The sequence below is a fragment of the Cibotium barometz genome, chromosome 52 (assembly GCF_041138505.1).
Source record: "Cibotium barometz isolate CiBa-2024 chromosome 52, ASM4113850v1, whole genome shotgun sequence".
In the NCBI taxonomy this organism is placed as follows: Eukaryota; Viridiplantae; Streptophyta; class Polypodiopsida; order Cyatheales; family Cibotiaceae; genus Cibotium; species Cibotium barometz.
In genome coordinates, this window is record NC_141097.1 from 5,196,576 (window position 1) to 5,223,099 (window position 26,524).

At 41.0% G+C, this 26,524-nt stretch overlaps 1 protein-coding gene across 1 annotated transcript; it reads right to left on the reverse strand.

Moving 5' to 3' along the window:
• Positions 1 to 5,070: 5,070 nt before the first annotated feature.
• Positions 5,071 to 10,379, reverse strand: LOC147608709 (pentatricopeptide repeat-containing protein At4g13650-like). Its single transcript, XM_086788355.1, has 2 exons — positions 10,163 to 10,379; positions 5,071 to 10,081 (listed from the first exon to the last, which is right to left on the reverse strand). Exon 2 carries the CDS (start codon positions 9,641 to 9,643, stop codon positions 6,944 to 6,946), a length of 2,700 nt encoding a protein of 899 aa, XP_086644481.1. The 5' UTR covers positions 9,644 to 10,081; positions 10,163 to 10,379; the 3' UTR covers positions 5,071 to 6,943.
• Between the last annotated feature and the right edge of the window lie 16,145 nt (positions 10,380 to 26,524).

The window sequence follows — 26,524 nt, forward strand, 5'->3', positions numbered from 1 at the left end:
ATTCCGATTGGACTCTTCTCAAACCAGCAAATCAAGCAATTTGGGACATACATTTTTAGAACTTTACACTATTTCATAAATTTTCTTTGTAAGCTAAAATCCTTCTAGGTTTAAGTCTAATAGGAAATCCTCAAAGCTAACCAGCTTTGTGATAAGCTGAGCCACCCATTTGCGTTGAGTTACCTACGTTGTCGTCCCTCTGCATCGCCAACGCCATCGCTCCTTCATCTTGGAAAACTGAAGTTTTTAATTTTTTTTGCAGGTATGCCCCTCTCTCTCTCTCTCTCTCTCTCTCTCTCTCTCTCTCTCTCTCTCTCTCTCTCTCTCTCTCTCTCCAAAAACACTCAAAAGGAACAAACACACACACACACACACACACATGATGAGGTGGGGGGCGAGCCGGTTTGAGCCCCCCTCCACTAAAGCAAAAACCTTCATATTTTTTCTGTAAATATGAAGGCCAAGTAAGTTTATAGGCTTTCACGTTGAAGGTTAGGGCAGGCCATCAATTTTCAAGCTTGGAAGATTGACTATTTCAGCTTACAAAATACAACTAAAATACAAAATATGCCGCTTGTATGTTTTTTATTTAATATATAAAGGCTTCATCTTTAAAAAAAACTTATTGACCCCTTTAAGTCTCTTTAAATTTAGGGGTTAGTACCAACAAGCAGTGATGGGCTTGTGAATTCTGCGTGAGCCCTCTACTGCTTGGTGCTAGTACCAAGCGACAGGGGTCTTGCATATGTATATTCAAATCTCCTTATTGCCATGTACTGACCCCATGTATAATAAGCGTGCATGTTCTAATTGCCTGAAATGTTTTTTTTAGGCATGTCTTCGAAAGGGTTGGACATTGCCTACGAATTGGATGACGAGGCTAGGGATTCTTGTGCAGAAAAGTTGTTTATGTTCTTGTACAATGCACAAGCCCACGAGCCTTTGCATAAGTTGTCTTCAATGTTCAACAAGGAACTTTCTCTTGAGAACGTCATTAATTCTTGTAGGATTGTTATCGGTGACCGTGAGCAGGAGTATGAAGACACTATTTCTGCCAATATCGTTATGTCCGATATGGTGAACAATATGTTCATCCATCTAATTTTGCAACAAGACAAAGTAATGAAGAGGAGGCTTAACCATTGTGTCTTGAAAAGATTCCCATTTGCAGCAATAGAGTAGAGGAGAAATGCCCAATACACTCAAAGAAGTGTCGCGTGCTCCAGTTTAGTTATGGTTTTCTTTGTTTTCTGCATCTTCTTGTTGAGGACACAGAGCTTGAGACAGTCACTTTGGCAAGCACTCAAGTGCCAATCGAGGATGATGGGGTTGAGGAAGACATGGCTATAGACCCAGCAGAGGAGGGGGCAGAGGCCGAAAAGGAAACCTTTGAGGTTAATGCATCCCTTATCCCCTTCGATGCAGCACCTATTTCATTGGAAGACAATCAATCTAATCGGATAATGAACAGGGGGAGTTGTCACTACCTTCCTTGTCTAGCTTTACTATGGCAGCCCAAGCTGATTATGTATTATTAATAGACATTATGCAACATTTCAATATTCGTGAAGACTATTGCTTGGCTGCCTTAGCAAATTTTAGTGAAGCAGACATGGGATGGATAGAGGAAGGAGTTGACAATTATCTACTAGCTGATTTTGCAGTCTAGGACTCCGAGTACCTGCCTGTGGTGGCAAGGAGATATTAAAGAAGATGTTTGATGAAGCTAGGACATATGAAACCCAATTGCCTTCCGAGGAGGAGGCAGCAATTGCCGACCGTCTTGGTTTGGCAGATATGGGTAAATTTTTGGCACCTACTATGCATGAAGATAGTAAGTCCACGATCCCTTTGTGGACAAGATCCATGCTTAAGGGTGATGAAAATCAACACAGGTAATAAAGTCAAAGATTTTTCAAACTATAAGAATTTGATTTATGTGGACTTTGTCGATTGTGTCAATTAAACATATAACATTGGTACCAGGTTTTTATATATGAGATGATTTTTTAAAGAGAGCAGGAGGCTCAAGATCATCCCCAGAGCTTCCACTTCAAAGTCAACAGGTCATCGCAAGGATGTTGCTCTCGCTCAATATATAAGACATTTGAATCATCAAAAGGTATGTGCAATTTCCAACACTTGCTTAAAATTGACAACAGCAACAGTGACATGAGTCATGATTACAATTTTAATACGCAGATCATTATATTTCACAAGGAGTTCTCAAAAGACAATGCAAAATTTTCTTTATTCGCATTCAAAGTACTATCTAGGTTTTGTGGTGGACACGAAGTGCCTTTAAATAAATGCTGAGAAGTTGTCAAGAAACAGTTTGCACTACTACGGGTGTTTGGTCAGGGGTATGGTTGCCAAGCACTAAGATGCCCCTACTACCTGCTGTCATATACAACGCATGCTATTGTAGCGGGAATTACAAACCCAGACACATTGCATCCATAAGGAAAAAGATATCTAATAAGGACAAGAAAAAGCCGGTCGGAACTGTTGCCTCCAACAGTGCAAATGCCAAAAATAGATCTCCCAGCAGATGAAGAGGAAGAAGAGGAAAAGGAACACGAAGAAGGAAGACCACTGAAGAAGATCAAGCCCACCTCATCTAGACCACCTTCTCCCAACCGTGACTCTTGTGAGTGACACCACAACTGATGGTGCTCTCTCGCAGACAGTTAACTGATTCCAAGCGCATTGTTGCTTTTCTTTATTAATCAATTGTATTGCACATGTCAATGATGAGGACTTGAATGTGTCTTTTTGTTTTGCTTTGTGAATCAATTTCCTGTAAGTCCATTGATATAACTCTAAAAGACTATTGGCTCGATTCTTGCCTCCACCATGTCTAGTGTGCTTAAAGTAACCTGTTCTTGCCATGTAATGTGACTTCTCCATGCCTTGAGTTAACCATATTGACAGTGAACCGTATGTCTTTGCGAAATATGGTGTATGATTATATAGTATATGCTACAATCAATGACAAAACAAAAAAAAATTAGATATATGTATTAGTTGGTCTCACAGTATTGAGATTACAACAATTTTTAAAGTTCTTACCATGTAATGAGTTACATGTTGATCACTCCATCCTGCAATGAATGCGTTCCTCCAAGTCTCTAATATGTTTTCAAATAATTTTATCTCACTATTTCTCCAGCTCTTTTTCTCCATGAATGCAAAGATCTTGTCAAGTGAAATCCATACATCTGCCTTCCGATTTTGGATTGAACCTTCATTTCCAATGTCTTTGACTGTATTATGTAGATCTTTCCATCGATTAAACATATTTTGCTTGTTTTTATCTCGACAATCTTTGAGGCAGTATGACAAAAATCTTTTAGCTTTCAAACCACCTATTGATGGTTTTTTTGAAACTTTGCTGCCCCCTTGTGACCGCTTGTTGTCCTCCTCAATTTTAACATGTCCCCCATGCAAGCCAATGTTTGATAGAACTTTTTCTATTGCTTTGATTGCTTTTAAAGATTCTTTTTTAGGATTTAACGTCCATGCAAAGCATATGTACAAATACACCAGCTTCTCTACAATTCTACATAATGCATGCAATGTGCATATGCGTACTCTGGATAGAGGAATATCAAGCATTGCTTTGAAATATTTATCTTTTAAATGCTTGTCAAGAGTTTTGTTCCATAGTACACGATCTAAAGTCTTGGCACTTGACATGAAATATAGACATAGACTCTTTGCATTTGCACCTTTGCTTATGTTATACATGCATTTTAGAGTCTTCGGTCACCTGTATTTTGGTCTTGGGAGAAGAATATGCGTAGCATTAACTGTTGGAGTTCTGTTTTTTGGTCAATGAGAGATATGGCTATCACCTTTTATACTTCCCCAAGGCCCTCCCAAGAGAGGAGGATCATCATTGACAGCTCCCTCCATGCTCAATCATTCTAGGCACAGGAACCACCTTACACAATAAAGCACAACCCACCCTCATCTATAGGCTTCCCACCTCCATTCACCACCATGGCCTCTACTTCCGCTCACAGGAAATTATTTTATGGAGTTGCTTTCATGAACTATTGGTACCCCTCTTTCCACCACTCCCCCTTGCCCTACTGATGAGCTCCTGACACCTTTCTTTCCACCATTCCCTCCTTTCTCTACCATGAATTCTTGGCACCCCTCTTTCCACCACTCGAACCATGTCCCCCCCCCCCCCCCCCGACCTAACCCCACCACCTTCACCTTCACCTTCACCTTCACCTCTCCTTCCTCTACCATGAATTCTTGGCACCCCTCTTTCCACCACTCGAACCATGTCCCCCCCCCCCCCCCCCCCCCCCGCCCCCCCGACCTAGCCCCACCACCTTCACCTTCACCTTCACCTTCACCTCTCCTTCCCCTTCCCCTTCCAAACTACCACCACCCCCCACCACTCTCGGGGCGGGGATGGTTCGCTCAAGGAACCTCTAGGTCTTTGAGGTGACTTTGACATCCCATGCTCTTGTAGCCCCCTTTGCCTCTCCATCAGATAAAGCTCAAAGAAGGCAATATTACACTGCCTCCTCCCAAAGAAACCTAACAAACTTATCCTCCAAACTCACCCATTTAGATCCATTAGATAATCATTACAAATCCATTAGATAATTAGTACAAATTAGGAGAGAGCTATCTATGTGCTAGAATGAATACTCCACTCTGCAAAGAAGGCAAACCTCATCAGTGACAAGGTCGACATCCGCTTAATCAAGGGCTACCTCGAAGAGAAGTTCAAAGTTTGGCAAATGGATGTGTAGTGGCTACAGGACACCCCATGCTAACATTCACCTCATTACGAATAAAATGATGGGAAATAGTCCGTCTAGAGAAGGCCCTATTTTTTAAAGCCCCACATGTGGTGCGCGAGTACTACTAATGAGCCGTGTTGCATCTAAGTTAGTCACACCTACTTCCCTTTACCAAGAATTAGCTTCCACTCTCTACATATAGATAAGAGCAAGTAGACTCAATTGGCACAAAGCGAGATTATGTTTTTACATTATGAGAAATTAGTTTATACACAATTGGTCCTTATTCATACTTCATGGGTAGCCAAAACTCAAAACTTACTGGCATGGCCAACTTTCTCAGAATGATTACAATGTTTATAGTGCTATTACATATCGCACTTAATTCTTGCCCTCGTGTTACAAAGAGCAACTTGTTAACCTATAGAATGGGGTTAATATCCTCCCCTACTTGATGCAAATCTTGTTCTTAAGAGCCTACTATCTACGACCTGAAGGCCAAATCACCAAGAACATGGTGGTATTGATTTCTGCACTCTTGCAGCCCTTCAAGGATTCTTCTAACATAGGACAAAGATGTCCAAAACCCTGTGTCAATGGTCTTCAAACATTATGTGTACATGTACATGTAGCCATGTAGGCTAGGAGGCATTGCAAATGATGATATTAGTACATGATTACCCTTTGCTCTGAACTTATATCATGTCAAACTAGATATTGCTGAGCTCGTTTTTCTTTGGTTGATCTATGAGTACCACGATCAACTTCATGAATCTGCATGTGGCCACAACTAGGAGGCATTGCAAATGATGATAATAGTACATAATCACCCTTTGCTCTGGACCTCTATTCATGTCAAAGTACATATTATTGAGGTCATTAAAATTACATCTTTTCTTTGGTTGATCTGCGAGTACCTCGATCAACTTCATAAATCTATATGATGTCATAATTGGTAGATCGGGTATGTTCTTCCATGCTTTGAGAAGCAGAAGCATGTGCTACCATTGAAGTTGGATATTGTTGAATGTAGCCAGCTGGAAAAATGGGAAGTTGTTCTTCTGTGCACCAAACAACAATAGTGGGTGTACCATCTTCTCATCAACATGTAGCACCCTTAGGCCCATAGGTGCATCGTAATCTATGCGTGTTCCTTGATCTTGAGAAATTCCGACGCCAAATTTGTTGGATTCCAAAAACTTTTTTTGGAATGGAGTATACTTCATTGGAGATGCTTCTGTTCATCAAAATGGGAATGTGCCTTGTTGCACGAAGTAGAATAAGTGAGGAATGCAAAGGTCATCCACTGTGCTGATTTCCGGTGAGACTCTTTAAGAAGTGTTGTGGATGGACTCGCACAACCTCTGTTGCATAAGAAAATGTAATACGGTGATAGGCAGTAGGCAAATGAAGCCACCTACCAAAAGAATAGTATCCACATCTATTTCCGCTTCACATGAAACTATCCTCTCTCCTCTGCGCATAAAACTAGTATCCACATCCATGATAGTACTTTGAGGTATACCCTAAGTGAACATCCCATCATCTCTGATTGTAAGCCCATGGCAAGGAAACGATGCAACTCTCCCATATCATCATCTCAGAATATGAGTGCAGAGCAGATCAATGCATGCACAATGATACTAGTGATAAATTAGTCATCACCATAGAGCATAATCATGCAGAATATGTCTCCATTCTATGATACGTAGGACAAGGATCTGCTTCTCTCTTCACTTTTGAATTAAGCATGTATCTTGTTGTACCAAGACCCAAGTGCACCAATCATTTAAGGCCATGATAACATGAATTCAACCACCACCCCAGGAAGCACATGAGACTCCACCAGGTACAAGGAATCAAGCTCCACAGATTGGAGCTAATGCTCTCTATCACTCTAGCATCAACATTTGGAATAGAAAGGGGTAATGGCTTCTGCAGTTGCACTATTCGTCACCAATGGTCCCCACAGTTATCTTCCTTAAAAACATGAGCACAGTTTGCATCTTTGACAATTAGCTTTGCTGCTCAATCTTGGATATAACTGCCACAGCCAAGTTACAGACATTTCAAGCTTTGTACAACATGAATGGGTGTCCCCTTGGGTGTGTTAATTAGAGCACATATGATAGTCAACTTCTCAGTGCCTATACAACATACCTTTCATTGCATAATCAGAAATGTCCTGTAGCACACATTGGAAAACACACCTTTGTCAGAGAATGATCTTCTAACCTTGCATCCATACTTCTGTTTTTCAAAAATGAATGCACGATTCCACCAGTGCCAGTCCAGCACCAATGTCCTGGCTGCTTGCATATTTGTTTATCCACTCTCACTACCTCAACCACATTTGCTTCCTTCTGCACGTCAGCACCTGCATAGATGTTAGACATGAAGACATAAGCTGCTGCATGCTTTTCATCCAAACGCACTGCATGTTCAAAGGCCTGCCTTCCCAGGTCCACATTTCCCCACTTTATACACGCACCCAACACAGTATACCAGATCGCAAGATCAGGACAGAATGGCAACCTCTCAATCAACGCTATTGCCTTGTCTAATTGGCCTGCACGGCCAAGGAGATCAACCATGCAAGTATGGTGCTCAAGAGTTGGAACAATACCATAGTCTTTGTTCATGGCCTCAAAGTATGCCAAACCCTTATCAAATAAACCTGTTCGATTGCATCCATTGAGAAGAATAATGAAAGTGTCCGGACCTGGCTTTATACCTTCACCCAGCATTCTGCTGAAGATATAGAAAACATTTTCACTTTCTCCAAGCTGGGCGTATCCTGCTATTAGTGCGTTCCATGAGACTACATCTCTAACTGGAAGCTTGTCAAACACTTGCTGTGCTTTTGCAAGCGAGCCACATTTGGCATACATATCGACTAAGGTGTTGCCAACAACAAGGTCCCTTTCCAACAACCCCCTTCTTTCAATCTCTGCATGTATTTCTCTGCCCTTGGCTGTGGCTCCTATGTTGCCACAAGCTTTCAAGCTGAAAACAAACGTGATAGCATCTGGAGAGAAACCTTCAAGCTGCATCCATTCAAAATACTTCAGTGCTTCCTCACCAAGCCCATGTTCAGTATACCCTGCAATTAGTGCATTCCATGAGACTATATCTCGAACTGGAAGCTTGTCAAACACTTCCTGTGCTTTGACAAGTGAGCCAGATTTGGCATACATATCGACCAAAGTATTGCCAACAAGAAGGTCTCTTTCGAACAACCCCTTTCTTTCAATTTCAGCATGGATTTCTACACCCTTGTCTGTATCTCCTATGCTGCCACAAGCTTTCAAGCTGCAAACATATGTGACAGTATCAGGAGAGACACCCTCAAGTTGCATCCGTTCAAAACACTTGAGTGCTTCCTCACCATGACCATGTTCAGCATATCCTGCAAGAAGAGCTGTCCACGAGACAATGCCACGCGCTGGAAGCTTGTCGAACACTTCCTGTGCTTTCATGAGCAAACCACATTTAGCGTACATGTCGACCAAGGCACTTCCAACAAAAAGGTCTCTTTCTAACAAACCATTTCTTTCAACCTCAGCATGTATTTCATGCCCCTTGCCTATGGCTCCTATGCTGCCACAAGCTTTCAAGCTGCAAATAAATGTGACAGCATCCGGGAAGACACCCTCGATTTGCATTTGTTTGAAACACTTCAGTGCTTCCTCACCATGCCCATGCTTGGCATATCCTGCAATAAGTGCATTCCATGAGACTACGTTTCGAACCAATAGCTTGTCAAACACTTGTTGTGCTTTCGCAAACAAGCCACATTTGGCATACATATCAACCACGGTGTTTCCAACAAGGTTTCTTTCCAGTAACCCCTTTCTGGCAATCTCAGCATGTATTTCTCGACCCTTGTCTATGGCTCCTATAGTGCCACAAGCTTTCAAGCTGCAAACAAACGTGACAGCATCTGGAGAGACACCCTCGAGTTGCATCTGTTCAAAACACTTGAGTGCTTCCTTGCCGTGCCCATGTTCAGCATATCCGGCAATAAGTGCATTCCAGGAGACTATGTCTCGAATTGGAAGATTGTCGAACACCTCTTGTGCTTTGGCAAGGGAGCCACACTTGGCATACATATCGACCAAGGTGTTCCCGACAAAAAGGTTCCTTTCCAACAACCCGTTTCTTTCAATCTCAGCATGTATTTCTTGGCCTTTGTCTGTGGCTCCTATGCTGCCACAAGCTTTCAAGCTGCAAACAAATGAGACAACATCTGGCAAGATACCCTCGAATTGCATCTGTTCAAAACGCTTGAGTGCTTCCTTGCCATGCCCATGTTTGGCGTATCCTGCAATTAGTGCATTCCATGAGACTACGTCCCGAACAGGAAGCTGGTCAAACACTTGTTGTGCTTTGGCAAGCAATCCGCATTTGGCATACATATCGACCAAGGTGCTGCAAACGAAAAGGTCGCTTTCCAGCAATCCCATCCTAGCAACGTCAGCATGTATTTTGAGGCCTCTTTCGAGATCTTTCAGCATGGCACAGGCCTTCAGTAAGGCCACGAAAGTATGCCCACTGAGATGTACAGAACCATCCTCTTGCATTTTCTGGTACAGGGTGAAAGCATGCCAAGGCTTCCCACATTCGATATGACCTATGATGAGAAGATTCCACGACCACTCATTCCGATAAACCAACCTGTCAAAAACCTGACAGGCATTGTGCATGCTTCCAACTTCCACCAACATTGAGATGAGGTAGTTCCCAAGTGATCTATGAGCTTCCAGCCCATTTTTGCGCATGAAGGCATGCAAGCGCAGTGCATGCACTTGGGCTCTCCCCTTCCTGCACTTGTGCAAGATGTATGCAAAGTCCTCAACAGAAGGCTGGGGCATCGCGCGTGCATCCAACTTCCACCAACATTGAGACGAGGTCCTGACTTATCTATGAGCTTCCACTTCTGGGCATCTAAGCAAGGTATGTACACTCGGTCTCTCCTGCCTGCACTTGTGCAAGATACGCCTTAAGTCCTCAACTGAAGGCTGTGGCAGCAGCCCTTCGTCCAAGGAAGGCAATGTCTCCTCTAAGCCTAAAATGCCAGAACTGTTGTTGTTGTCATCCTTCCTCTTCCTCCTCTTCTTCTTCTTCCTCTTATTCACTTCTTCTCCTTCTAATACTGCTATTTTGTGCATTCCCTTAATCGAAAAAATCCCCTCTTCTGTTTTCTCAAGCCTTAGCCTGTCTTTTTTAACCCAACTTGGATTGTAGCAGCCGTCCATCCATAGCAACTCCTTGGTATGTATTTGCTCGAAATCTGGGGCCCTTGGGTTTGTCTGTAACACGAAAGAGACTCCCTCATGGGCGATCTAGCACTACTATTTACTTAAAACGAGAAAGGGAAGACAGCCACTTACTTTGCTCTTTCGATTGGCGCACCACAGGCAGGACTCCTTCCACGAGCGCCCGGCCCGTTCTCGTAATGTCTGCATCTCATCCACTGAAACACACGTGGGAGTGCTGAGCATGAAGTACCCAAACTGGCACGTGTGGCTACATGGAAGTGGCGTGTGCTTACACGGACATGAGAACTAGTGTCTGCCCCAATGCTTCATTTCAGTAACAAATTCTTTTTTTTTAAATCAAAAGTTATATATATATATTGACTGAAATTTTAAGTCCCTTTACAAATTGCATATTCTAAAAGCTTCTTTACAAATTCTCCCAACAATATCCTTCATGCCAGAAAGTTATGAAGAATTCTACATAGAGCAGCCTCGTGATTTTTCCTTTCCTAGCTTTTGAAGGGCATCCTAGCATTCATCTACTTCAACATCCCTCTCCAGCCATCTAGCCTTGTCAGAGTCAATCCTTCTATTTATTAAATCAAGAATTTTGTTTTTAGCTTGATATCTCCTTATAGACCATTCCTCTCCTAGGCTCAGAGTAGACCCCATAAATTTTACCCATCTCTCAGCTATCATTCTAATGCCCTCAACTTCATGTCCATTATCATGCAACACTTTCCCCATCACTTCATGTCCATTATCATGCAACACTTTCCCCATCACTTCTTTGCATCCTTTAGTTCATTCAGTCTAAACAAATACCTTTCAGGTGTCTTTTTACACCTAAAAGTTTTCCATTTGTTTCTACTCTCAGCTTTCCTAGAGCATTTCTCATCCTCCACTTTCAGCCCTTCTTGACATTTGAGATACCAAATAACCTCTTCTTCAGACAACTTCCCAATTTGTCTCTTTTTTTTTGTAATTGGCCAAGAAGATCACTCCATCTCCCTCTTTCTTGCTTCTTCTCCTCAGCTCTCAATTTATCCACTCTCCCAAATTATCCCTTGCATCTCATTAGCAAAGAGTCTCCAAGACCCTTGTGAGGTTCTCCTTTTCAATCTCTCTATGGGTGGATGCATGGTAAGGTGGACTCGAAACCTATGTCCTGGACATGGCTTTTAAATTGGTTTTTAGACATTTGAAAAAGTCATTTTCTCCCACATTTTGTATGTTTGAGAAGCCTGAAAACAAAAAACAGTTACAAGTAGCTCGTGGTGCACTCATTTTGCCACCTCTCTCTCTCTCTCTCTCTCTCTCTCTCTCTCTCTCTCTCTTAGCCACTCTGTCTCTTTCCATCTCCTCTATACCCTAAACCTGTTGTTGCCTTGTTTGTTTACCTCTCTCTCTCTCTCTCTCTCTCTCTCTCTCTCTCTCTTACCCACTCTGTCTCTTTCCATCTCCTCTATACCCTAAACATGTTGTTGCCTTGTTTGTTTACCTCTCTCTCTCTCTCTCTCTCTCTCTCTCTCTCTCTCTCTCTCTCTCTTACCCACTCTGTCTCTTTCCATCTCCTCTATACCCTAAACCTGTTGTTGCCTTGTTTGTTTACCTCTCTCTCTCTCTCTCTCTCTCTCTCTCTCTCTCTCTCTCTCTCTCTCTCTCTCTCTCTCTGCCTATTGCAAGCCCCTTACTATTGTTTCACTGACACACACACATACGTATGGACCTTTCACCCATCATAGATTCTCAAGCATTTAGAGGCAGATGTAAAAGTTCAACCTGTGTAGAGGGTTGTGAGTCATGCATAAAGTTTTCTGCCAATGCAATCAAGGATTATCATGCGTAGAGGAAGCAAGAACAACGTGCAAGGATGAAGTCTAAGGTACAAGAAGAACAGGAGCACAATGCAAGTCATGGTGCAAACGAGCAGAAGCGTCAAAAAATATGCAACGACGTTGTTCAGTACTTTAATCAGTGGACCAAGGGTCTAGATGAGAAGACTAGGTTTGATATATTAGCTCAGGTTCTCTAACATCACTCCATGAAGGAAATTTCCAGCAGTTTTCCACTATTCTAATAGAGGGCATATGAAATACACTTGAAGCAGTAAAAGTGCCTAGAAACTATGAGGAGCTATTTCTTAAAAGGTCTATTCCAATGATTCTTATGAATGGTGCTGGCATAGATACATCCTCTCTTAACATCGCAGATACATCCTTCAAGGTAGTTGAACATACACAGACATAATTTCTATTTCTATGTAGTTAGAGAGCATTTGCAAACCTCTGTTGATGGAATTTTGCCATTATCTTCATGCCATCGGCAAGCCCGTGCTTGTTTTCAAATTTTGGTTAAGCCATACTCGTGTTTCACCCAACAAAAAGGATGTATGTCGCAAGCGCCTTGGCAGAAAATCTTATGTTAAGCATCTGACACACCTTCTCGATCAATCTTAAGTAACAGCAACAACCCATGCTCCCAACACCTGTGCTGATTTGGTTGGCTTTTATACATTGCATATTCCTTCAATATAGATTTAGATACTAGATTAGATGTTTCCAACTGGTATACAAACAAATGCCAAATTCTCTACTATTCTATGATTCTATCATCCTTGAATGTGTGTTGTTTCCTTCTTTTATCATGTGTCTATGTGTATTATGTCTGACTGTCAGATTTTCAATCAGTCAACCTATAGCTCTTGGACTACTTGGGGAAGTTAACGATTGGAAAATCTACCAAATAAAAAGAAACCATCCTCCCTCACAAAGGCAAGGCATGGTTCTAAACGGTTTTCAACTTGGGACGACAGTAAACAAAACCAAGAAAACTGGTAAGAGATTGGTGTTAAACTAGTAAGATACCTGATCAAAAACAACCTTTATACACTTAGGCTATAGCAAAAACAAGCTTAACATTCTTTTCACCAGTATCGCACCGCTCCCAAACCAATATGATACCGGTTGTGGAATAATAGCTGTATACAACTAACACTACTGATAGGGAAAAGACCAGCTATTGGTTAAACATTGCTATCATACTAGCTTAAGAGCATGGTCTCCTCTAATCTACTCTATATTTAGCAAATTTTCTAACCGGTATTATACCGGTTGAACATTGGTATGATACCAAGGTAAAGACAGGAAGGAGAACTTGGGGTGGCCATATGATACCAGTGTTTGTACCGGTATGATACCATTTAGAGCATTAGCTTTATGTAACATGCATCAGATATAAGGTAAAGATTAGCTTTGCTTTAGACAACACCAATTTTGAAACAATAAGATACCAGTGTTAAACCAATAAGATACCGGTTGGTGAACCAACTGCATACACATAGGAACCTATAACTACAAACCAAATGTTTAACTTGCTACGATGGTTTTGTATTACAGGTTTCAAGAACTATATTTGTTGTTTAAGGAGATGCATCCACAGGCACCAGTTCATCAACGAACTTTTGAGAAATTAAAGCCATACTTTGTGCGCAAGCTTAAGGATCGATGGGTCAATGCATGGGAATGTGTCATGCTATTTTGGCTTTCAAGCATGGAAATCCAGCACCTTTTGAAGGTTTTATTTTTCCTTTTATGTTGATAAAATTCATATTTTTTTACGAAGGCCATTTTTTAAGACTATAGGATACATTTTAAAAAGGCCTTTTAGGTTTAGGAAAAAGTGATGGGGCATTCATTTGAAGACGTGGGCGCCTCTGAACCTTTCTAACTGTCATGACTGGAGTAGGGTGCCACTCAGTTCTGCATGCTTTGTTGTTCACAAGTAGAGGTAAGCTTTTCCTGCCTTGCATGCTTCCTTCCAAGCTTCCTCTAAACATTTCAGGCCATTTCTCCTACATGCACCTTGTTTTTTAAGCTAGAGAGAGAGGCAACGCAAGGGTTACTTAGCAGGGGATACCTCTTTTAGAAGATGCCTAAGCCTACTAAGTCATCTCAGGCTGGACACAAGAAGAGGCTTCCCATTGCTGAGCCATTGCAAAGAACATTTTGCAGGACAGCTGCAGATTTTGCAGCTATCCATGGTCTGTCAACTGTCGGTAAGGACCCACCACGACAAATTTGGGAGATTTCGCAAGCTGATTGGACCAATGTGTTTGCATGTCCAATGCTGAGCCCTAGATAGAAAATCAAGCATGATGAAGTCAGGGAAGAGTACCACGAGGATTTAATGCTCCTCCATTGGAATGTCTACCAGGAGCTTCCTAAGAATGGTGAGTTGGGTGTCTACTTTGCAAAGGGGTTTGCACTTGAGCGGTCGAAGGTTGCACCAGAACAAATCAATTGGACTCACTTTGCAGAGGAAGCAATGAATTGGTTACAGAAGCACAATCAGTTGGAAGGCAAGATGGACAGGTAGCAGCTCAAGGAGAACATGGTTCTGAAGAGATTACAGGGTACTTCTACCATGGGGTCAATTCTTCCCTCTGACTACCTATAGCAACCAAGTGCAAGTTATGGTGGTTGCTCTACAAAAGTGTGCCTTACTAAGGAAGAAGAAGATCCCCTTAATGAAATGGTGGTCTCCATGGGCCAGAAGATATCGGATTTGTTGTCAAAGATTGAAGAAGCGAGAGGATCACTACAAAAGAGGCAAACAATGCCTTACACTTGGAAAAAGGTTCACTTAGCCAAAAGAGCAATTTCGAGGAGATCCAGTCATTGCTTGCTGGAATGCAAGATGTCTCTCATATAATCTCAAGGGTCCAGCATTTGTTTCCAAATGAGGATGAGATACGTGAGCTTGAAATGAAGGTTGCTGCTAAGGTACCATATATATCTCTTCTTTTTGGTGTAGCTATCTTTCCTTAGTTGTATTTAAATGTCAGTTTAGACTACACTTGCGAGATGATCAATATGCATTGAGCTTTGGAGCACTACTGCACATATGCTTGATTTGGTGCTTTGAAGCACTACACATGTAAGATGATGTGTTGGATAGTGCTATGAAGCAATGCTGGATAGAGCATGGTGATTTAAAGCACAACACATGACCTCAGTGATGTGCTTTACTCAATCTGCATGGTGCTTTGAAGCATTGCATGCCTTAGTCAATCTGCTGGATAGTGCTTTGAAGCCTTGCACAAATGCTTGATTCTATGTGCACTGAAGCACAACACATAAGCTCCATGATGTGCTTAATACAATTTGCATGATGCTTTGCAACACTACACATATGCTTGCTTCTTTTTACATGGTGCTGTGAAGCATTGTACATGCAAGATGATGTGCTTGACTCAATATGCATTGTGCTTTGAAGCACTACTACACATATGCTTGACAATGTGCATGGTGCTTTGAAGCATTGCACATGCAAGATAATGTGCTGGACAGTGCTTTGAAGCACTACACACATGCTTGTTTTAATGAGCATGTTGCTTTAAAGCACATCACATGAGCTCAATGATATGCTTGACTCAATTTGTAGGGTGCTTTGGAGCATTGCTCCACATATGCTTCCCTACTACATGGTTCTTTGAAGCACTACACATATGCTTCATTTAATTTGCATGGTGCTTTTAAGCACTGCACATGTAAGATGATATACTAGATGGTGCTTTGAAGCACTGCACAAATGCTTGTTTCAATGGGCATGGTGCTTTAAAGCATAGCACATTAGCTCAATGCTGTGCTTCACTACTTCTGCATGGTGGTTTGAAGCTTTGCCCATATGCTTGATTCAATCACATGGTGCTAATACTGATGTGCATACATATTTCATGTTTCTCTGATTATTGTGTACTCTATGGCAGGCTACTTTGGAAGCCAAAGAGAGAACTTTGGAAAAAGCAAGATTGAATTTCAGCTTTGCGTTGGAGCTACAAAATAAGGCTAATGGAAGCGCTCGTATCCTAGCTCATCCTCTTTTGTCAGCTCCGTGTGTGTGGAATGGTGGGAGGGTATAAGTTTCTGGCTTTAGTGAGTGCTGTGGGTGTGGTCATGCCTTCAACGCATGTGCACTACTGGAGGTATTTTCCTTGCCTTGCCGACACATTTATCATTTCATGTGCTTTGTGCACATGTGTGTGGAGGTAAAGAAATGTGTAGCTCTAGAGTGCAACCAGATTGTTCCGGACAGGATCTTGAGGATGTTAGGTCTTGATGCTGTGGGTAAAGAGTGCGCCAATGCTTTAGGTATTGAATAATTTCTTTTATGCTTGTTTGTGCAGATGCACATTTAGAATTCTTGAATTTTTATGTTTGCTTATGTGTTTATTCTTCTCTTGCACATTACAACCATAACATATATACCTAAAGACTTCAGGGACAACTCTGGTGATAAATTGGATGAAACTCTCACACCATTCAAATGTATGTGAACTAATATGTTTTGCTATGTTGTTGTTTTGAAGGATTTGAAGATTAATCTGTTGTCTCTTGGCTTTTTTTAGTCACATATTCTCATGGAAGTGTAGTCGGAGGAGATGGCAAGATGATGGAGACGACTGACACAAGGAGGCAGTCTATCAACAAGGCTATGCATGTGAAGACCCCTGAACTAGGTGACATGCTCTGTACATTGGTAGTCTTCTCATTTTTGCTTTCCCTATCATGTTTGTTAGCTTATATTAGATATGAATATTGTTGTATGTAGTCAAGGAGGTCACAGATCTAGGAGAGGGGGATATTGTCCTTGAGGAGGTTTCTCCTAAACCAGCAAAGTCTAATCTGGGTTTTCAGGATGATGGAAGTGCTTCTAGTGGGACACTGACTGAAGCTGAGAAGAACATACCTGCAGATACACCCAAACGAAGGGGTACATGACGCAGCGATCCGGAGTGGACAGAATTGGATATACAGTTGCAACCACCTGTGAGGTCACCTCCAAAGCGCAAATATATAGATGCAAAGTCCCCTTGAAGGTCCACTTTTAGATCACCTATTAAGTGCAGATCCACGAATGGGACATCGCCGTGCAACACTCAGAGATCAAGGCTTGCAAAGACCATCCCCAAGTGAAAGGAATCAGGATCCCCCCAAAGAAGCACCTACTAGTGGTAATGAGGATGAAGAAGATGTGTACTCGTCATCTATGGTTGTAGCCACTAGATGCAAGTCATCTAGGAAATCTGTATCCTAGTGTGTGATTGTTTGTGCCTGTGTGTGGGGGTGTGTGTGCTCGCATCGTTGACACCTCTTATCATCTCTAGTTGCAATCTCTAGGAATCATGCATCCTCTACCATGGAATCATTGCCACCTCATGTATTGACAATTTGTTTTCAATGTATTAATCTTTTCCAAAATCATGTGTCTTTATGCCTCTATTGTGTATTTGGAACATGTCTCTCTTTTTTTGTATTTGATAAATAATGACCTAATTTTGTGAATTAAGTAGTAGTGTGTCGATGTTCATATGTAGGTTCAATGAGGATTGCAAAGGTTCAAGAGCAGCCTAAGGAGCATGTTAGTGCTACCAATATGTGTAGTTCATCAGTTGGTGCTGAAGTAATTAGTGCTATGGAAGAGCTCTCAATTGGTCCTGAAGTGAGCGGTCATGTTATGAAAGATATAGTATATGGGATTCCAAAGAAGAGGAGACTGTTTGTGGTGGACATGAATGGGCCACTGATGAAAAGGGTGCGGGACACATGGCCATGTCATTCAAAGTTTCAGAATTTGAATGAATTCAGAGTAGACAGGGTGGACAACAAGTTATGGTGTATATCAAGAGTAGATTTTTTCTAAAAGGCTTAAAAGAGTTGGGGGATATTGTTTTGTGGAGCACTTGCACATACCACAATATTACATCTGCTTATGACCTGCTGCTTATCAACTTTATGGAATGAAAACGGTTTTTTTCAGGTATGGACTCTAAATTTTTAGTAGATTGTACTTAATCTAGCCTCTTAATTATGTCTTGCAATGTCAATGGCTAATTTCATATTGTTTTGCTACAGTGGTGCTGTCGTAGGAGGATTGTGAGATGTTATTGTCGAACTTCAAGTGCTGGTGCTCCTCAAAACTTTTGGCAGAAGCCAGTGTTTTTGAAGAACTTATCGACTGTTTGGCATAAGCTGCCACAATACGACAACAACAACACCCTGTTTGGTGGATGACAGTAGATACAAGAGTCTGTGGAATCCGGACAACACCTACGTTTGTCTAGAGGAGTTTGCTCTAGAAGATGATGCACAAGATCCAAAGTACTTGACCAAAACCTTGTTGCCTTGGTTAAGTAGATGGGCACAATCGTCGTTCCCAAAGATGTGGCTCTTTTTCAACCCCATACAGAACCGTTGAGATCTACAGTAAAACCGACAGATCTTAGTTATTGCCGATGAATCTCATTTTGTCCAAAAGTTTTGAGAATCCCCTTTTGTCCAATTTTTTTGTAAGAATAGTATTATGTAAAAATCATCGATATTGTGACTCTCATGGCAAGGATGTGCAAAAATTTTGATAATGCAAAGGATATCTATATTTACATGTGCAAAATCTTTTTTTAATATTGATGTCTTTATATTGACCATGATCCTTTTAAGCACCTGTTTTGGTGCACTAAAGCACAGCAGGGTGGGTTCTTTTTGAAGGGCTGCAGCCTATGTAGTAGCAGCATATGGTGATTTAGACACATAGCTACATAGTCACACACACGTATAGTTACACACAGTTTAACACACAGTTACACCTACAGAGTTGCACACACACATAGTTAGACACATAGTTAGACACATAGTTAGAGGGACACACACACAGTTAGACACACACACACACACTCACTCACTCACTCACAATTACACACGGTTAAACACACACACACTCACACACAGTTAGAAACCGTTAGACACACACTCACTCACAATTACACACAGTTAAACACACACACACTCACTCACTCACTCACTCACTCACAATTACACAATTAAACACCGTTAGACACTCACTCACTCACTCACTCACTCACAATTACACACAGTTAAACACACACACACTCACACACAGTTAGACACACACTTACACCTGCAGATTTACAAACACAAAGTTAGACACAGTTACACACATAGAGTTATACACACAAATAGTTACACACACAGAAATACATATCCATTTACACACAAACACACAAAGCTCGTCAAACACAAAGGTGCTTTAAAGCTGCATTAATTTTAATGGCAATTCATGGAACTTCAAAGCTGCATAGTGTTTTCATCTACATAAGGTAGTGAAATAGTATATAGCCTCATGCACAATCGATGATAAGAAGTAGAAATTACTTATCTTTTAGGGGTAGTTCAAATTTGGCGCACCTAACAAGATGGGATTGGATGATAGCTTCAGGCTCTTGATCCAATAAAGTATAGTGTTGTGAATCTGTAGCTCCTTGTAATAATGTCCAATAACATAGTGGAAGCCCCGAGAACACTCATTTCCCCATGCATCTCTCATTTTACGTGTAGCTTCTTGCATCTCACGGCAACACCTCAGCATGTAAATGTCCACACCCTCTTCATTATCCTTTTCTGCACGCACAACAAAATTGTCCCCTACTTGTAAGTAAGTTCCAATAAACTCATCTGGTCCCTCAAACATAGGCTCATTTGTAGTAGCATCTTCAACAGGATCACGTTCTTTAGGAATGACTATTATGTGACTCCATTTCTTTACATAGGCCTTGTTCACACACATCCTAGTTGCATTGCGCATGCAAGCATCACAATAGCAAGATAACTTTCTGGTTTTGAGCTGGGTTGAGTCAACCTTGCTATATCCACAAATGCTATGGAGTGAGCGAGAGCCGGTAATTGTTGCACAATGCCATGGATTTGACCTATCCACATCACCAATCTGTACATTCCAAAAAATTCTTGTCATAAGACTCTCCTTAATATAGCTAGTACTTGCTACAGTGCTCATGGTGTCTTTGTCGAGCAATGTTGGTTTTTCAAGGCAATTTAGGCACATTTCATCCCTCCCCCTCTGGTTTGGGCACTGTAAGGTTTCTACAGGCAGCACTATGGAACAATGTTGTTTTTCAAGGCTATTTTTGCCCAAATTATGGTTTTTACAGAGCAGTAGTAGCATGAATGCACGAACAAATTGTGCACTTATTCTAAGTGTTATAGGTGTTGAAGATGTATATGTATTATGGTCACTCCTTGTGACTCTTTGAGTAAGAAGAAGTGCCTCTTAGTGAGCTCAGAAGTGCCTCTTAGTGAGCTCATTATTGCAGATTGAGTAGTGTTGTAAGTTTTATACAGATAACTCTCTTGCAAGTATTTGGTTGCCTCTGCAAGATGTTTGACAATTTTGTTACAGATTGTGATTGAGAATCTCATCAAGAATAATTTCCAGGCTTAGAAATTTAGGATGACTAAACTTTTTAATAGTAAAAGAATATTGAGAGTTCATCATAGGTTATGAAAAGGAGCCACAGATTTTACTAAAGAAAATTCCATCCCACAATAGTTTAGGTAAGCATGGCATGCAAAAGCCAGAAAGGTACAAAATTGGTTGTTTGTTAGTGTGACATGCTCTATGATGCATATATAGGATGCAAAAGTCTTGGGACACCTTTGTGAAGATGTACAATATAAATACTCAAGCTCAAAAGATGCAACTAAAGCAAATGTTGCATAATGTTCTAGAGGGAAGCTGAGTATAAATGATTACAACTGCCCTTTGCTACATAATGTGACTAGAGGGAACCTAAGTATAAATGATTATTGATGAAGGTTAAAGGGCTTACAACTCCCCTTTTGCTAATTCTATTAGATTTCCAGTGGATGACAATAATATAGTATCGGGTGACCTTGAATGTATTTTCAAGAAATACAGTCAACTTCAGGCCTCAGTTTCAAGCTTCCACTCCCCATGACTTGTCATGTGGTTCGAAGCACCTGAATCAACGTACCATACATCATCTTTATGTGCTGCTTCAACATTTTTAGACATGGCATTAACGACATGCTGCATAACAAACAACCTTTCATTATCCTCATTGTTTTTGCTCGAGGATGTATAGTTGTTTTGTTGCAATTTCCCATTTTGCATGTCAGTCTGCTTCTTATAACAATCTCCCTGCACATGTCCAGGCTTACCACAATAAAAGCATCCACGTGTATCATTATATTGCCTTTGCCAATTTCCACGACCTCTTTGACTCCCCCTGCCTCTGAATTGGCCTCTTCCACCTGCGTGTTGTTATTGTTATGAATTTTGGGACTATTGTTGTTGCTGCTGCTGGCCATAATTCTGATTACCTATTCGGCCACCTCCTTGGCCGCGTCCACGGCCTCCTCTATCTCATCCTCTTCCCGAACTTGTGTAGAAAGCCTGTTGCTCTGAGCTATTTTTGTTTTGTGAAGACTGTTGGTTTTCACCCAAGCTCTTCTCTTCTATAATCAACATAGACACCAAATCTGTGAAATTGGGAATGTTTTCCCGAGTCTAAATAGACGTCTTGAACGCCTTGTATTGTGGCCCGAGACCACGTGGACAGACTTCCACCTTATCATCATCATCTACTGAAACGCCAATAGATGCAAGGGATTCCACAATACCCTTGATCTTTAATCGATAGTCATTCACACAGACATACTCTTTTTCTCCACAGTATGAAGTTCATTCTTCAACTGTATCTTTTGCACCTTGGTATTCGTTTCACTTTTACCAAGGTGTCCCACACCTCCTTGGGGGACTTGGCATCCTGTATGTGCCCAATCATGGTGTCCTGTATACTGATAGAGAGCCAATACATAACTTTTTTGGCTCCTTGGTTCCAATCCTTGAACTCTTTCACATCTGCAGCAGTCGGATTGATCTCCGGTATCTCCGGTGCCTCTTCATGCTGCTCACCTTCTATATAGTCCCAGTAACCCTTTCCCATCAAGAAATTTGTTAGCCTGAACCTCTAAGCATGGAAGTTGTTCTTATCAAGCTTCTCAGCAACAATCTGGTTTATGCCATCATTTGACATCTTGCCAGACACAAATTTACCAGAAACAACACTCTGGTTTGTCCTGCACAAACTGCTATATTTTCTATAGCGGTACTATACTACACTCAAATGTCACAACCACCTCAATGTGCATACATACACCCAATGGCAACTGTTGACCTCCTTGTGCAGCACACACAATGTTTGCACAACCAATCTGTCTTCTTGCAGTTCTTAAAACAGAGTTCTACAGAGAATCGATGACTTACCCGCAGTGCTCGAAATCGCCTGCTTTCTGAAAAACAGAGGTCCTAACGCGCCATAAACCCGTTTTCAGCTCGAAAAGTTCCGTCTGATAAGACAATATAGTTGCCCTATAGCTTTAGTCCCGTGATGAAGAAGGTTCCTCAATCAGAGATCGTTTGCCGGTGCCTCCGGCAGAGCTCCCGACAAGGGTGTAGTCGCCAACACAAATAGGGAAGAGTAGATGAAGCTCTTACCCTCGTACCGCTTCCTATGCTTCTCTTGCTTGCAGCTCAGCCCTTAGCATAAACCAAGCCTGATACCATGAAAAGATGCAGGGAAGAAGAGAGCTTAAGCTCTTGCAAGCACACACACACTCACAAAACCCTAAAAGAGAACACACAAGGTGAGAAGCTGAAAATCTTCTTCTTCTTCACTCAACACTCAACACACCATATACAAAGATAAGACTTCACACCATATGAAAAGGTACTCAACCAAATACATACTAGGGTTCTCTATAGTGTGAACCCAACTAAATGAGCTGGCGCTATAACTATGTCAGTCTCTAGAATGGCTGTCACACAGCCTGTCATCCCACTGGCCGCATATCACCCATGATCTCACCAACCATGCAAGTGGGTGTAAGTGTGGGGCCTATCCCCCAGGCAGGTCATCAGTGTCCACCGCCTCACTAGATGAGCTCGATATCTCAACATAATAGCATGATTCTTCTATCTGTCTTTTTCACATGATTGAAAAATCTACATTGGATATCCAAAATACAATGGTGAACAAGATACTCCCTGATCTTTTTTGACCATGCTTTGTGTGCCTGATTCAAGCCATATAAGGCTTTGTGTAACTTGCACACAAAATCTGGGTATGCATCACTCTCATAACTCGATGGTGGCTGCATCATGTTTACTTCTTGCAAATCCCCATGCAAAAAAGCATTCTTTACATCTATCTGATGTAAAGACTAACCCTTCTTTAGTAATAACAACTCTCACGATTGTTCTCGCCAATTGGGTTGAATGTCTCCTCATAGTTAATGCCATAGGTATGTGCATAACCCTTGGCAAATTAATCCTGCCTTATACCTATTGCTCACTAATTTATCTACGTTATGCTTGACCTTATACACCCACTTACATCCAATTGTCTTATACACCCACTTACATCCAATTGTCTTATTTTCCTTAGGCAAAGGCACTATCTCCCATGTTGAATTTGTATCCCCAATGCTACCATCTCCTCATTTATTACATCTTCTCTTTTTTTATTTCCAAGTGCCTGCTCTAAATAAGTGGGCTCCAACCCCTGTATTTCTTTCACCATGTAAGCATAATGATGGGCTATACATCCATCATATCTCAACTTATCAATAGGGTATCTAACCCTCATAGATCTACATACAATTGGATCACTACCGGATCACCTCCTTAAAACAGCCCTAGTTCTCCTTGCACCAAGAGTAACAGTGAACGGAATGTCAAGCTCCTCATTAAGGCTCTACTAAGAGCCACTAGAGTCACCATCCACATGTGAGTGGTGATCTACTGATAGATCCTGCACAAAAGGTTAATCTATTTTTGCCTTCCCTTTGCATGATACATATGTACCTATATCTATCCTCAACCCACGTCCTAGCGATGGACTAACATTGGATCTGCTATGACAGGACACTCTAGGTCCATTAAGTACCTATGATTGTTGTTTCTCTACATGTGCGGCAACATCATTACTTCTTCTACATATTATATTGCCTTCACTAGTGCATACCAGCTACTCATCTCATCAAAGACAACATATTGCCTTCACTAGTGTATACCAGCTACTCATCTCATCAAAGACAACATATCTGCTTATTCACATCTCACGAGTGGTAGGGTTATAACATTTATAACCTTTCTAGTCCAAAGCATAACCAATGACGATGCATTTCTTTGCCTTTGGATCCAATTTTATTCTTACTTCATCAAGAACATGCGCATATGCAATTCATTCAAAAACTTTCAAGTGAGACACATCTGGTTTTATGCCTATAAACTTTTGTTCAGGCATCATACCATGAACAACTACAATGGTGGGGGTCCTGTTGATAATGTAAACAATAGTTTTCTCTCCTACTTTAGCCCAAAAATAATATGGTATATTCTTTTTAGACATCAAGGCACGTGCCACTTCTATAATGTGCCTATTTTTTCTTTCTACAACACCATTCCATTACGGAGTGTACCTGCATGTTAACTGTCTCTTAATTCCCTACTTTGTTAATAAATCACTGAACTCATTGGAAAAATATCACACCATTCAATCTTGGACATTTGATTTGGATATCTTTTTCCAAGGATTTATATCTCTAAAAGTGAGAAAACACCTCACTTCTCTCCTTCATAAAATAAACCCACACTTTCCTCATATGATCATCAATGAATGTGACATACCATACATCTGAAGGTATAACATTTAATGTCCTTGCACTAACATGCTTTTCATGAGGGAAAGCATGTTTAGCCTACTTACAAGTTGGCATGCTTCATATACTTTATGTATAATACCATCAACTTAAACTTTGGCAAACCTGCAATAATATTTTAGGCCTGCATAGACTTTAGTTGTTGTATATTCACATGACCAATGTGCTTGTGCCATATGTCAATGTCTGTAATGACACATGTCTCATACATAAACATGGCTGCCTTCACGTTAAGAACATGTACATCTAAAGTAAGCATCCTGCCATTTCCTTGAGTATTAAACCTGCCATATAGACCTTGCTCAACCATCTGTCCAATAGAAAAACTAAATTCTTTGTAATATTTGGAACATGTATATGTGCTAAGTACTTTATTTTTCCATTTTACACAAACATCGGCACTTTACTAACATGCACAATAGGATGTGTAGTATCATCACATGTTTCTACAGAACTTGGTTTTTCCATTCTTTACATGTCTCTGAACCACTCACACCATGGCTCATCATGTGGTTAGAGGTGCTTGAATCCACCAAACATCTCCAAATCCTGGCACATCTCCTATTGTGGAATTGATTATATGCTACATCATAATTAGCTGCTCACTTATGTCAACCACCTTGTTTACTTGATGATGCATAGTTGCCTTATTACAACTTTTCACTTTTAATATCATTCTGCTTTTAATAGTAGTCCTTTGCCATGTGCCCTAATTTTACCATAGTAATAATACTCTATGATTTCTTTTCCAACCACCTCGGCCCCTCTACCTCATTGCGTTTAGAGTGGCCTCTTCCACCTGTTTGTACATTTGAATCCTATTGTTGTTGCCACCCATGATTTATATTTCAAAACGGCCTCCACCGCGGCCTCTAGATGATGATCTCCCTCTACCTCTACTTGTATTTGAGTAGAAGGCCTACTCATTTGAATTTCTAGAGGATGAACCTCTCATAATATTCATCTCCTCATAGATGAGAAGAGAAATCAATTCTTAAAAATCACGAAAGTACTCTTGAACTCTAATGGAGGTCTGAAACTGCTTGTATTTTTTGCTAAGGCCATTTAAGATCACGGACACCATATCATCATTATCTATTTATTGTTGATAATCCAATAGAAGTAAGGGTATCTGCAAGCCCTTTAACATTTACTGAGTAATCAATTATGCTCAGCTTTCCTTTGGTCACATTATGTAGCTCTTGCTTTAGCTGCATCTTTCGAGCTTGGGTGTTTGTGTTGTATTCGCCAAGGTTTCCCTAGCCTCCTTAGGCATTTATGTATCCTATATATACACAATCAAAAAATGTCACACTGATAGACAACTAATATAGCATCTTTTTAGCTTTTTCGTACCATGCTTTATATGCCTACACTTGCTGACGGGTTGAATTTTCTTCAGCGCTACTTCTAGTCCTCCTTTAGAAAACACACTCAATTGGGTGCTCACCAACTGACAGACCTGACACTTTATGATAGGAAAATCTTGGGTGGTTAGATGCACTAATTTCTGAAGTGAGATCGTCACCAATCACTCTCCCAAATTTTAAGCACATGAGAATTGTTCTCCTTACCACACTATCTCAATGTTTTATCAACTTTCTAGTGTCTAGAGAAATGAGTTTTCACATGGGAATGAACATCCAAAGTTTTTCACAATGATGACTCTACCTTGCAACTTGTGTTTTTTCAATGTAGTAAGTACCATATTACAATAATCTAAATATGGACCTAGTCTTTTTCACATGCATGAAAATCCAGAGTTTTTCACAATGATGACTCTACCTTGCACCTTGTTTTTCTCAATGTAGAAAGTACTATACTCCAATAATTCAAATATGGACCTAGTCTTGAGATTTTCACGATCTGAAAA